The sequence below is a fragment of the Papio anubis genome, chromosome 7 (assembly GCF_008728515.1).
Source record: "Papio anubis isolate 15944 chromosome 7, Panubis1.0, whole genome shotgun sequence".
NCBI classification, from domain to species: Eukaryota; Metazoa; Chordata; class Mammalia; order Primates; family Cercopithecidae; genus Papio; species Papio anubis.
In genome coordinates, this window is record NC_044982.1 from 18,329,194 (window position 1) to 18,341,344 (window position 12,151).

The following is a 12,151-nucleotide window of genomic DNA, read 5'->3' on the forward strand; positions in this document are numbered from 1 at the left end:
CTCAGGGTATGTAATTTACGTTTTAATTTGTTATCCTGATATTTGCATTTGTTTTAGTCATAGCTCTATAGTTAGATATCACTAATGTTTATCTCTAGTCCTTTTGCTGTGGTTTATCTCATGATCACTTACTTGGCTGAAAGTGATCTTCAAGTAGTTGCCATAAGAATGGCTCAGGGGAGCAATATTCTGTGAGATCTTGCATTGTTCACAGTTGTAGCTTAACATTTGAAGGATAGTTGAAACAAAATGAAATCCATTTTGTTGACTCATATTTTCTTTTCCTTTTTTTTTTTTTTTTGAGACTGGGTCTTGCTCTGTTGTCCAGGCTGGAGTGCACTGGTGCAAACATAGCTCACTGCAGTCTCCAATTCCTGGGCCAAGTGATCGTTCTGCTTCAGCATCCTAAGTGGCATATACCACCAGGGCTAGCTAATTTAAAAAATATTTTGTAGAAGCCAGGTCTTGCCGTGTTGCCCAGACTGGTCTCAGACTCCTGGCCTCAAAGGATCCTCCTGCCTTGGCCTCCCAGAGTGCTAGGATTACATGTGTGAGCCACCATGCCTGACTTCACATTTTCTTTTTAACTGGTCTTACCGGTGTTGCTCTTCTGTTTCCCAGTTTTCATGCAGCTGTTGGGGGATACCTGATGCCAGCCTATTTTTTTCTTTTATAGGTGGCTTTTTTTCTTTTATAGGTGGCTTCTTTACTTTTATAGGTGGCTTCATCCTTTTGTTCAGTGACTTCAAATATTATTTCTCTATCTTTCGTCTGATAACATTACTAGGTTTTGACTGTTTTATTGTGGTAAAGTTTTCTTGATTGACATCTTTAAACATTTTATTTGCTGTGTGGTTTTGGTTTTGTTTTTTGGACGATTACAGCTATATATATATTGTAACTTCTTTGCTCATCTTCTATGTCTCTCATTTCTCTTCTACTTTTTAACTCTTAAAATTTAGTTTTCATTTTCTTTATTTTGTTCTCCCTATTCCTTTTGTTTGTATGTTTTCCACAATGCCTATGCTGCCCTGTACTCCTTCCAATTTTATTTTTTGTTTTTTTGTGATCAGTAGGGAATTTTTTCCTTTTCCTGTTTCTTTCCTGAATTTCATAGCTCACATTTCATTTTCACTTGTTCAATTTTCCACTGATTTCTTGAATTTCTGCTTTTTGGCTTCTCTGTGAAGATTCTTAGAGATAATTATTTCATATTTGGTCACAATTTTTGTCTGATTTTGGAAACATTTTTCTGGTGAGCATCTCCACCCATTGGTAAGTTTTGTTAGTCTTTTCACATTTTTTTCTTATGGAAGTTTTATATTTATGTTGGGTCAACTTCTTTTTAAAATACCTGGCCCCAAGCAAATTGGATATTCCTGGACCAGCTTTCTGCCGAATGATTTCATGGAGTCGGGGAGAGGAGAGCAGTGTGAGTTAGGATACCACCTTTCAGATAGGACATCCTAACTCTCTTCATTTCTGTGACAGAGTGTTTCCTGCAAATAGGGTCCATCTGTATTATTTTTGTCCTACCTCTCCTGTTTTCTGAACCAGATCAAGTTCAGGGTGGCTTCTGCTGCTATCCCTCTTTATCTTCTGTTTCATACTTGGTAAAAACAGGGACATCTCTTTTGAAGTTCAGAGTGAGTTCCTCACCTTTATACTTGGATATTTTCTGATACTTTCTGAAATTTACCACTTTAGGGCCCTGTCATCATTTTCCGAGCTTCTTCTCTTTATTTTTTGTTCATATGGCTTCTGTCCAATCTCTGCTTCTTTTGGTAGTTCTTACACATATGCTGGAATGTCTGGATTATATCCTTTTTCCAGCTCTGCTGAAAATGAGTTTGAGGGTTTTCTGCCCACATACGATTGTGAAGTAGCACTGCAATAAAAATCTTCATTCAGAAGCAGGAGAGACACCCAGCAGTTACTGGTCCACAGCAATGATGGACAGGCATTGAGAGGCTCCCCCGCCCTCCTGCTGGGGAAATTCCTTTGTTAAAACTTGTCTATACTCTCCAGGAGGAACTCCCTGCCTTATTGCTCTTTGAGGCCCAGCTATGCCTTTTGAGAGGTTCTTTCCTCTAAGGCACAGTTTTGACAATCAACTTCCTACAGGCAAAAATTTCAGAAGCTAACGATTGGTTTAGAGGCACAGGATTTTGCCTTGGTTTTAAGATCTAGCCTTCATGACCTAGGTTGTTTCTAGGTGAAATCCAGAAAGTTATATGCAACAAGAACATTTTGGATGAAGGAAAATTGCCATTCTTATTTAGAAAGGCTCTTAATCTAATTATATGACATGCTAGGTTTACACTTGCAAATCTGCAAATATATTGATGTTAGCTATTAAAAGTATTCAAGATGCCCATGACACCAGTGGATCTGGGACTTAGAAGCCTTTTCTGGCACTCTAGGCCAGGTTGAGTCAGCTTAATCCACAGACTCACAGCATCCAACAAAGGAAGCTGGGTGGCCTGACACCAATTTTGTATAAGGGGAAAAGTGTTAGAAACCTGAACAACACCAGAGGGCATCGCTGTAGTAGATCTAAGAAGAACAATGTCAGATTTCATTGTGTTCAGCAGATTGTTAACCTGAGGAAAAGCGTCATGCATTGTGGGAGGATTTATTGTAAACCAATTAAAATTGAGAAAGTCTGGGCCACTTCAAGAAGTACATTTTGGAAAATGCTGTCTGGTACCCAGTATTGGATTCATGAGACGTTAGTGTATATTGAAGGAAACTCCTAATTTTCTTGTTTCAGGACATGGCTAAATGAATGATCTGTCTGCTGCATTGAAAAACACTATAGCTACATTGGAAGGCGCATTAATGGCGTTTATTGTGTTATCTTGTTAGGAATCCAGGAACTCGGTTTATTGAACAGCTATGTTTATTGATCCACACAATATTATGCGACTGAGGAATGGTGGCTCTATCTGCCTAATGAAGAATGTTTGATATGCAACAGTTTTTGCCCTTTTTTGTGTGCGTACTTACACTGGAATCTTTGAGTTTGAGCAAATGGCTCTTAGCCCTTGGATTCTGTTGCCTGGCTTCCATACACTTACTCACCCATGTCCTCGTTGTCATATCCCCAGTGATTCCCTTCCCCACGCTTGGTCCCCAGGCCTCAGGTGAACAATCACCTTGTCTAGACTAAGAAATCCAGTGCTTGGCCACAATTATTAGTTCAAAGATGGACATATGATTTGGATTAGGGGCTTTTGCTGGAGCTTTGGAGGAAATGACCTCTCTTTCTTACTAAAGGTAAGTCTGGAAAGAGACAGGCCTAAGGCACTGCCAGTCATTTTTTTCCCCTTAGGTTGTTCTGCCTAGAATTCTTCAAGCACTAAAGAAGCAGAGTGAAAAAGAGGAGTGGTTAATGGGGTCTCGCTTACATCATTTGAGCTCTGGATAGAGCTACCCAGAAAGTGTTAAGAAATAAATATTAAACCTCCTTCTATTTACTGGGGTCAACATATTTTCTTTCATTGTTTAAGCGACTGTGCATTGAGTTTTCTATTACCTGCAACTGAGAACATCCCAATACACACTTTGGATCAGAGCTCATGCAGGGCCAGTGAATATCCTCTGACCTCCACAGCTAGTGACTGAGCCTGCTGGCTGCTGCAGCTGCCATCTGCCATCATCTTTGAGCCATGGACTCTTGATTTAAAGTCTTAGGCAGAACCATCCTATTTGTTCATGTGCACACATCCTGGCTGCCTAGAAGGCTGTTTCCTCTGTGGTGGGAGGCAGGACACTGTGTCATACCAATTATGCACAGGAAAGGGGTCTTTCCCAAAAATCAGAAGGAAGGTGGATGCTGAACAGGAAACTACTGCAAAACAAATATGCATCAAAACCAAAAGTAAAATGCAAAGTCCACTTCAGTATCAAGGTACAGTGTTAACACAAGAGATAGAGTCCTTGTTCTATTTAATTTAGAAAACACAGTTTTCTCTCTCACTCTTTCTTTTAATTGAAAAATAATGCATTGTAAGTGAACACCATTTCCCTGGCTAAATTTTAACTCCAGAGTGGAGGATCTTGATAGAGTCATACAGTTAGAGAATTCCAAAGAAACCCTTAATACAATGTAAGTAAGAATAATGAGGTGCAGAAATAATTGTTTTTCCAATTACTTAGTGGTAAATTCATTTGTTGCATGTGGTCACAAGGTTTATAAGAACACTCAGAGCCCAGCAATTCTTCCAGTTCTTCCTGAGCAATTTTCCACTAGTTAGGAGTCAGGAAAGAGGAACCATGAGAGCTGAGGAGCTGTGTTTTCATTAATTGTGAAATACACAAATATTGGCCTATTTCCTTGCGATCATAAAATTTGCAACATAATATTACAGACATTTTTGCATATTACTAAAGTTCTTTGAAAAGCGTATTATTTGATGGTTTCTATTGGATCCACTATTCACACTATAATCACATATTGCTGGGAGTTTAGCTGTTTCTACTTTTGTAATAGTGTAACACCACAGTATTACGTTGTGAAGTGTGGTCTTCATCTCTGGTTGTTTCCTTGGAAAGATTACCAAGGGTTTGCTCTGTCAAAGGAAATGACCTTTTTAAAGCCTTGTCAAATTTCTTTCCAGAAAGGCTCTCATGAGCAGCTTAAGGTTATGTACTTTTCAGACGTAAAAAATGTGTTCATTAGGTAGAATGTGTATAGAGACACTTTGGGAATAATAGAATCTTTTCTGAAAAGCAGCGCTACTCCTTAGTATCAGAGGTGCCTTTTATCTGAGGATATCAAAGCACTTCTTTTTGAAGAAGGTTTTTCTTGTGCTGAGATATATGGAAAGATTTACAAGTGTATAGCAAGCAGAATACCTTCAGGCACTTCTCCAGACCAGTAGCCACACCAGAAGAAGAGCAGACTCTGCTCAGTCAATGTCAGGGATGCACCTGCACCCTAGTCCCTTTCTCAGTAACGAATTCAATGTGAGAAAGTCCCACCTGCCTTTGATTATTGGCTCTGCTGGTGGGTCCCCCATAACTAGCTTTTCTAAGCTGGATCAATGATGCTCACTTCTATGTGCAGATGCTTTTCACAAGCTGTGATTGTAGAAGGGCAGCGAGGGATCAGGTTCTTACCAATACCTGTGAAATGCAATTAGATTTTAGTCTGTGAGGCATATTCAGATTGAGCCACCTGACTCTACCCACATCAGAGATGAGAGCCTCTGGTCAGGACCCAGGTGGTAGCCAATCACTGCATCACTTGCCTGGCAGCCTCATTTAAGGGTTGTCCCTATCAAGCTATCAAGGCACCTCTTGGTACTTAACCCAGCACTTGGATTGGATGTTTATTTTTTATTTTTATTTTTCAGAGAAGGGGTATTGCTTTGTTGCCTGGGCTGGAGTGCAGTGGTGTGATCATAGTTTACTGTAACCTCAAACTCCTGGCTCAAACGGTCCTTGCGCCTCAGCCAACCAAGTAGCTGGGACTACAGTTGTGCGCCACTATGCCAGGCTAATTAAAACTTTTTTTTTTTTTTTTTTTTTGTGGAGACAAGGGCTCACAATATTGTTCAGGCTGGTCTCAAACTCCTGGCCTCAAGTGATCCTCCCACCTTGGCCTCCCAAAGTGCTGAGATTATGAGTGTGAGCCCCCACACTTGATTTAGATGGGATGTTTAACCCGTGGCTTTGGAAAGAGAAATCACCATGGCTAACATTCACTGAGTTCTTACTAGTTAGCATGCATTGTGCTCCACATACGTTATCTCATTTAATCCTGCATAACCACACGAAGTGGGTACTGTTATTAACCTCATTTGATCTATGAGAAGACTGAGACCCAGAGAAGTTAAATAACTTGCCCAATATTTCATAGTTAGTAAGCAATGGAGTCCAGTTAGATTCACCAGGACTGGCTACATAATTTGTGACACCCACTACAAATTGAAGTTGGGTCCCTTGCTAAAACATCAAAATGGTAAGCTTAGAGCACTAATGCAAGCCCTGGATCCATCTAAGTGTGGGCCCCATGGGACTGCACAGGGTGCACATCCACAAAGCAGCCCTGCCTGCGCAGACAGACTGGTGACCATAATAAGAACCACACTCTCAACTAAACAAGTAGGGCTGCACAACACACAGTTGGGCAAAGATTTGACTGTAGCACGTAAACAGCAAATGGAAGCCTTTGTGTGCGCTCCTCAGGCACAACTCCTCTTTAAATGCCAGCTTTCTCTTCATGAAAAACATGGAACTTTTTTCTAGCCAGAGGTGAACAGATCTGAGCTCATCGTGGTACTGTGCATTCATTACAGCCTCTCCTTGGCTGTTTGCCCTTGTGGAGCTGGTTGTCTTCTGCTGAAAGTCACCACCTGGTGCTGTGGGTGCCATGGGAGGACAGTGAAGTTTCTGGAGGGAAAATAGGAATCAACCGTCTGTTTTCTCTGGGACTGAGTTTTCCTGGAGACATATTGCTCAGAAACAATTCCTTCCCACAGTAAAGCACAAGGCAAACTGGTAATTGCTAACACTAGGTGCTTAGTTTGCACTATATTTCACAGGTATTTAATCTTCACATGTAATTCTTGCTTTGCATGTAACTGATTTAATCTTTAATAGCTATAGGTAGGCACTTTAATAGCCTTGTCTTTTAGATGAAGAAAGTGAGGGAGAGAGATTAAGAATGTGCCTACGACCTGAGAGTTAGTAAATAGAAGAATCAGAACAGAAATCTGTGTAGTCTCTAGTTCTAGAGCCTACAGATAACTGTTGCACCTTACTTCAAAGTTTTACCCAAGCATTCTGGAAGGATGGGCAGGGCAGTCAGACAGGCGGGATGTAACTCAATCCCCAGATCCAGAAATGTGGTCTTCCCACTGCCTCAGAGCTAAGCTCCAAAGTGTAAGTGCTGGAATTTTCCCAGAGTGACAGGGTTGAGGGTCAAACAGTCTCTCCTTATAGTTCACCAAAGGCATGGAGCACAAAAACACTCGCACATGCACCCATGCATGAGATACGGCATCACTCAAGCATGATGACTTTCTATCCACTCGGCAGTGCGTCACCAAAGAAAGATGACTGTAAATATATTTAAAGGCTTGTTTGAGTATTGAATCACTCATGCTCTTACCCAAGAACTTAGCTTTAATTTTATTTTTGTGTTCTAGTCAACAAAACACTGAACAAATAAGGAACCAATTGTGATAATAATAACAATAATAATAATAATACTTTGCATTGGTAAAGTACTTTACAGTCCATTGATTTTCCCCCCCTGCATTTCCTTGAGTACCTCTGACGCTAGGATTTTTAGAGGTTAAGTGGGCCTAAAGAGAACCAGGTAGTGTGAGGTGGAATTGGATCGGATCTTTCATCTCCTCACTTCTCCCTGACGCTCCATGGTAAGCCACAGCGTCTTACCCGGGAGGTGGGGGTTGCCATCTCTGAAAGCTGGAGGAAGGGGGTGTAGCACTTGTCAGGATTAATGAGATGCCTATTCATCCAGTTCCAAGCCTCCATTTGTTTGCCTATGTCTGCAATATATTTCTTTCTGAGACACTTGGACAACCTACATTCCCCGAAGTTAGGCTATTGTGAGACAGTCAAGCTGGGATCTTCAGTGTTTTCACAAGTTACTTGGAAGTTTCCAAGAGTCACCATAAACCTGCGTGAGGTGAAACTGTAGAGGCTCATTTGTTTCCTTTTCAATAGGGCTAGCTTAATGTCAGCTCGACCATTCTAGAGGAGAATGCTTGGAAAAATGATTTTGCCCAAGTTCCTGAAAATACCTGAGAAAAGTTCTGAGAGCTTTTTTGGATATTTAAATCAAAATCCTGGTGAGTAAAAGAAGTTCAAGATGAGGAAGCCTAGCCTGAACACTCGTTTTAGAAATGGAAGCTGTCGTTTAGATTATTATAAGAGGTTTGAATGATTCAGAACAGAAGATTGCCAAGGAAAGTATCCAGGTGACTCATTCCTGAAGGCAGAAAGCAACCGTGAGTTCTGTAGGCCTGTGGGTGGCTGAATGATGGACTAACCATCAACATTATTTTTTATCATGTTGCTTTCCCAACCTATCAATAACCATGGACCCAATAACTTGCTTATTGAATGGATTCAGAAACAGGCCCCACATAAGTTACCCAGATTTGGGAGAATGGTTAGATTACTGTCTAGATACTTTTTTAACATAAGATTGTAATATCAATTGCCACAAAATGAATATTAATTAATTTAGACTTTCATCTCCATATAAAGTGTGCTAATGCTATAGGCCTTTTTCTTCCAGCAATACTTTCTTTAGCCTCATCCATATAGGGTAAGCCCAATACTCATTGTACGTAAGTTACTTATGTAATTGCAGTACTCTTAAGAATGCAGATGTGGGTATATTCAAAGCACTATTTGAAATACATATTAGTAGACTGGACTATAAAAAGATTCTCTTGTATTTAAACATCCATCAGTAAACTTTTAGCACCTTATTACCCTCAATGCAAGAGGTGGTTGGGAGGAGAGGCAGGACTCAGAGATGATGTAAAGAGAAAAAAAGAACCAGATGGGGCTAAACTTCACTGGCAGTGGGGAGAGACAGCACAAAGCCTTCCCTTCCCTATTCTTTCCTGTTTTCAGACTTCCCAGGGTAGGGCTGGACAATTCATGAGTCCTTTCTAACTTTGTACTAGACCACATTTCCTCTTTAATATGGAGTACCCATCACCCTTGAAGACAGCCAGAGTCTGTCCAGGTGGAGCCTATGGCTAAGACTGTGAAAAAGAAGCTCTTGTCAAGTCTAAGAAGTGCAATGGTGATTCCTTCCCACACATTCAGGTCTCACTAAACTAGACATGCCCATGATGCTTGGTGTTTCCGAAAAAGGTGGTATTACCTTTTGTCAGAAATGAAAATGAAAGTTCTGAGTGACCATGAATTTCCTAAAATGTGTTAATATCCAAGAAACCTTAAAACTGTTTATAAGGGGAGAAGGAAGAGAAGCAACGGAACAATGTTGCGAATTGTATAGGGCCTTTGAAATGAAGTTCTACTCCCTAAAGCTTGTAAGGTGGGGGAATGTACAAACTTTTAAAAAAGTCTGTGAGTTCTTTGGTCAGTATGCTAATGTCTCTGCCACTCTCCCTCTTTTTAATATTTCTTACCAGGGTATGGGAATATTGCTCCGAGCACTGAAGGAGGCAAAATCTTTTGTATTTTATATGCCATCTTTGGAATTCCACTCTTTGGTTTCTTATTGGCTGGAATTGGAGACCAACTTGGAACCATCTTTGGGAAAAGCATTGCAAGAGTGGAGAAGGTCTTTCGAGTGAGTACTGCATCATATTTAAATTATAACCACTGCGATCCAGTTGGCTTTAGCCTGACAGGATCCAGGAGGCAGTAAAGGGGCATTATCTGCTTTTAATGGAATAATTTTAATGTTATGATTGTATTTTCTGTTTTGGCCAATGGAAGTCAAAGATCTTGCACCTAAACTTCCTTCTTTGAGTAGCTTCCTATGTTAGAGTGGTATTTCTGCAATCACAACACAAGAGGGTTAAGTATGGATTTGCCAACACAGATTTTTTGAAGAGGTGGAACAAGCTCAGTTTCTCCTTAAAGATGGAAGATGGGGTTCCTCATTGTGTTTGTAATGAAGTAGAAAACTGTAAATCCATCCATTTTGTTGTTGGAACTCCCTCACTCCATTTTATTTTCAAGCACAGTGTCTTTAGGCTAATCCTGCTTCTTCCAGACGCCTGACTTCTCCAGACACTGCTCTGTGCTTTGCACCTGTCTCCTAATGGTCTGTCTCTCTCCCACTTCTCACTGCTGAGTGGTTCCTCAGATATGGCATCCTGATGTACGACTTCCTACTGAACTGTCGATGATTGCTATTGCCTTAGTGGGTTTTTTTCCTTTCTGGAATATTTATCTTTAAACAAGAAACAACTATCTCAACTCAAGGAATTTATTTACTAAAATTAAAATTAATAAATTATTCCTGGCGTCGGTTGCAGGCATGAGTGGCTGAGTGATTAAACTGGGGTTCCCAGTGCCCTTTAACTCATACTCATTCGTATGGTTTCACAGAACACTTGTTTTGCTCAGGCGTAAGGTCATTTCTGCTCTCTTACTCAGTACTGACCTGATTCTCAAGTCTTTCAAACCTTCCTCAGGGAATGCTTTCTTATGACGACTTAATATTTAAAAATGACATTTTGAGGTCTTTTCCAGGATCTAGGAATGGTGGCCAAAGACAAGATCAGCTGGAAGCTCTAAAGCTGTGCTTTTTCACCCTGTAAGAACTCTCAAACTTTGAGTTCAAGGCTGTCTCTGCAATAATGGCTTATACTTCTCTTTAGAAGAATGCAAGAGAGCTTTCAGATGAGCAGTTTCAGAGGCTTTTTAAAAAAGAGTAGAATGGGAGGAATGAGTCACCATGGCTGGGTGAGCCATTTATAATCTCACTCATCCTGGTCAGCTGCCTCAGTTTACTCATCCACAAAAGGGGATACAATTTGAATCTACTTTGTCAGGTTTTGGTGATGATTAAATGAAATAATGTGTGGAAAAGAACTTGTCATAGAGCAGACGTATAGAGCCCAGAGCTTCAGCGTGTCTCTGCAAGAGAAGCCCTCATGGGCAAGCTAGACACTCATTCGGGTTTCATCTGTGGAGCTCTGTGGTGTGTGAGTTTTACTGGAATGTCCCACAGCCTTTGCTCCTTAATGCTGGCTGGCCGGTGGTCTCATTAGATTGTGCACCTGGGCTCCGCAGTAGTCTCCATGGAAACCATCAGTGCTCAGCTTCCCTGCTTTTCAGATGTTTAGGTCTTCCTAAACCAGACACGGCAGCCCTGTCTCCAAGAACTGTTTTGAACTGCTTGGAAGCACCCTCTTAGCTGCTGCCTCATGGCCCTGTGATAGAGAAAAAAGAATCTGGTGGATTGAACACTCAGAACAGGATTCAGTTGGGGAAATGACTGATCTGGCATTTTTATTTTTACGTAGCTTCTTTAGAGCTCTGTTTCCTTATTTGTAGAGGAAAGGATTGGACTAAAAGTTTTTGAAATCCTCCTTAGCAGAAAAAATTTCTAGTTACTATATTCGAAATGACGGAAGAGGTTGCAATCATTTGGACATCTGCTACTAAATTTAGGGACTTAGTCTCCCCTAATGAATTTCAGACTACAAATAGAGTGTACGGTTCTCCTTCCCCTTGAAACTGCCTCTCAAATGCATCATCAACAGATTCTGATACAGAGCCTTAGAAACCTCACATTTCATCTTTTTTGCTGATTGTCCACTCAGCTCCTTGCAGCACCATCAAAGATCAGGATTCTTTTAGGAAGGCGAGACAGTTGCATGTTATTGAATTGGCAGCGCACAATGAATGCATTTGTTAAGTGTTGGAGGGATGCTATTGGAAAGGGTGACCGAATTCCAGGGAGAATGTAAGCACACTTCCTAAATATACAAACAACTGATCCTGCAGCAGTTTGCTTGCTGCATATAAAGTTTTGGTAGAAAATCTCAAAGTTTTCTGCCACTGATTTAAACTACATTTAAAAGTCCAATTATGTTTAGGTGGCTATTTGAGAAGTGAAAATTGTATAAACTAACAAAGCTTCGGGTTGTGAATTTTTAGTTTTCATGGGGGAAAGTTTATGTATTTCATCTGCTCAATGAGTGTTAAGCCCTTCTCTTGATCTGTTATGCTTTCCCTCAGCTCTTGGGAAGAGAGGATTTACTGTGGAGTAAAAATAAAATCTAAAGTTGGCCTGTCAGGCATGGTGGCTCACACCTGTAATCCTAGCACTTTGGGAGGCTGAGGTGGGTGGATCACCTGACGTCAGGAGTTCAAGACCATCCAGGCCAAGATGGTAAAACCCTGTCTGTACTAAAAATACAAAAATTAGCAGGGCATGGTGGTGCGTGCCTGTAATCCCAGCTACTCGGGAGGTGGAGGCATGAGAATTGCTTGAACCCAGGAGGTGGAGGTCTCAGTGAGTTGAGATTGTGCCACTGTACTCCATCCTGGATGACAGAGTGAGACCCTGTATCTATCAATCAATCAGTAAAATAAATATAAAGTTGGTCTTCTAGATGCCTGAATCCTGAGGTGACCCTGGTTTGGGTCCTTCCAACACATCCCAGGTCTGATC

General features: G+C 40.9%; 1 protein-coding gene across 4 annotated transcripts in view; it reads left to right on the plus strand.

Moving 5' to 3' along the window:
• KCNK10 (potassium two pore domain channel subfamily K member 10) overlaps nt 1-12,151 on the plus strand; it is a 183,881-nt gene that overhangs the window by 127,570 nt on the left and 44,160 nt on the right. For all 4 annotated transcript variants that reach the window (XM_003902139.5, XM_021941446.2, XM_003902138.5 and 1 more), the window contains one exon: nt 9,150-9,310. In XM_003902139.5, coding sequence (XP_003902188.1) covers nt 9,150-9,310 — 161 coding nt within the window. The remainder of the gene's footprint in view (nt 1-9,149; nt 9,311-12,151) is intronic.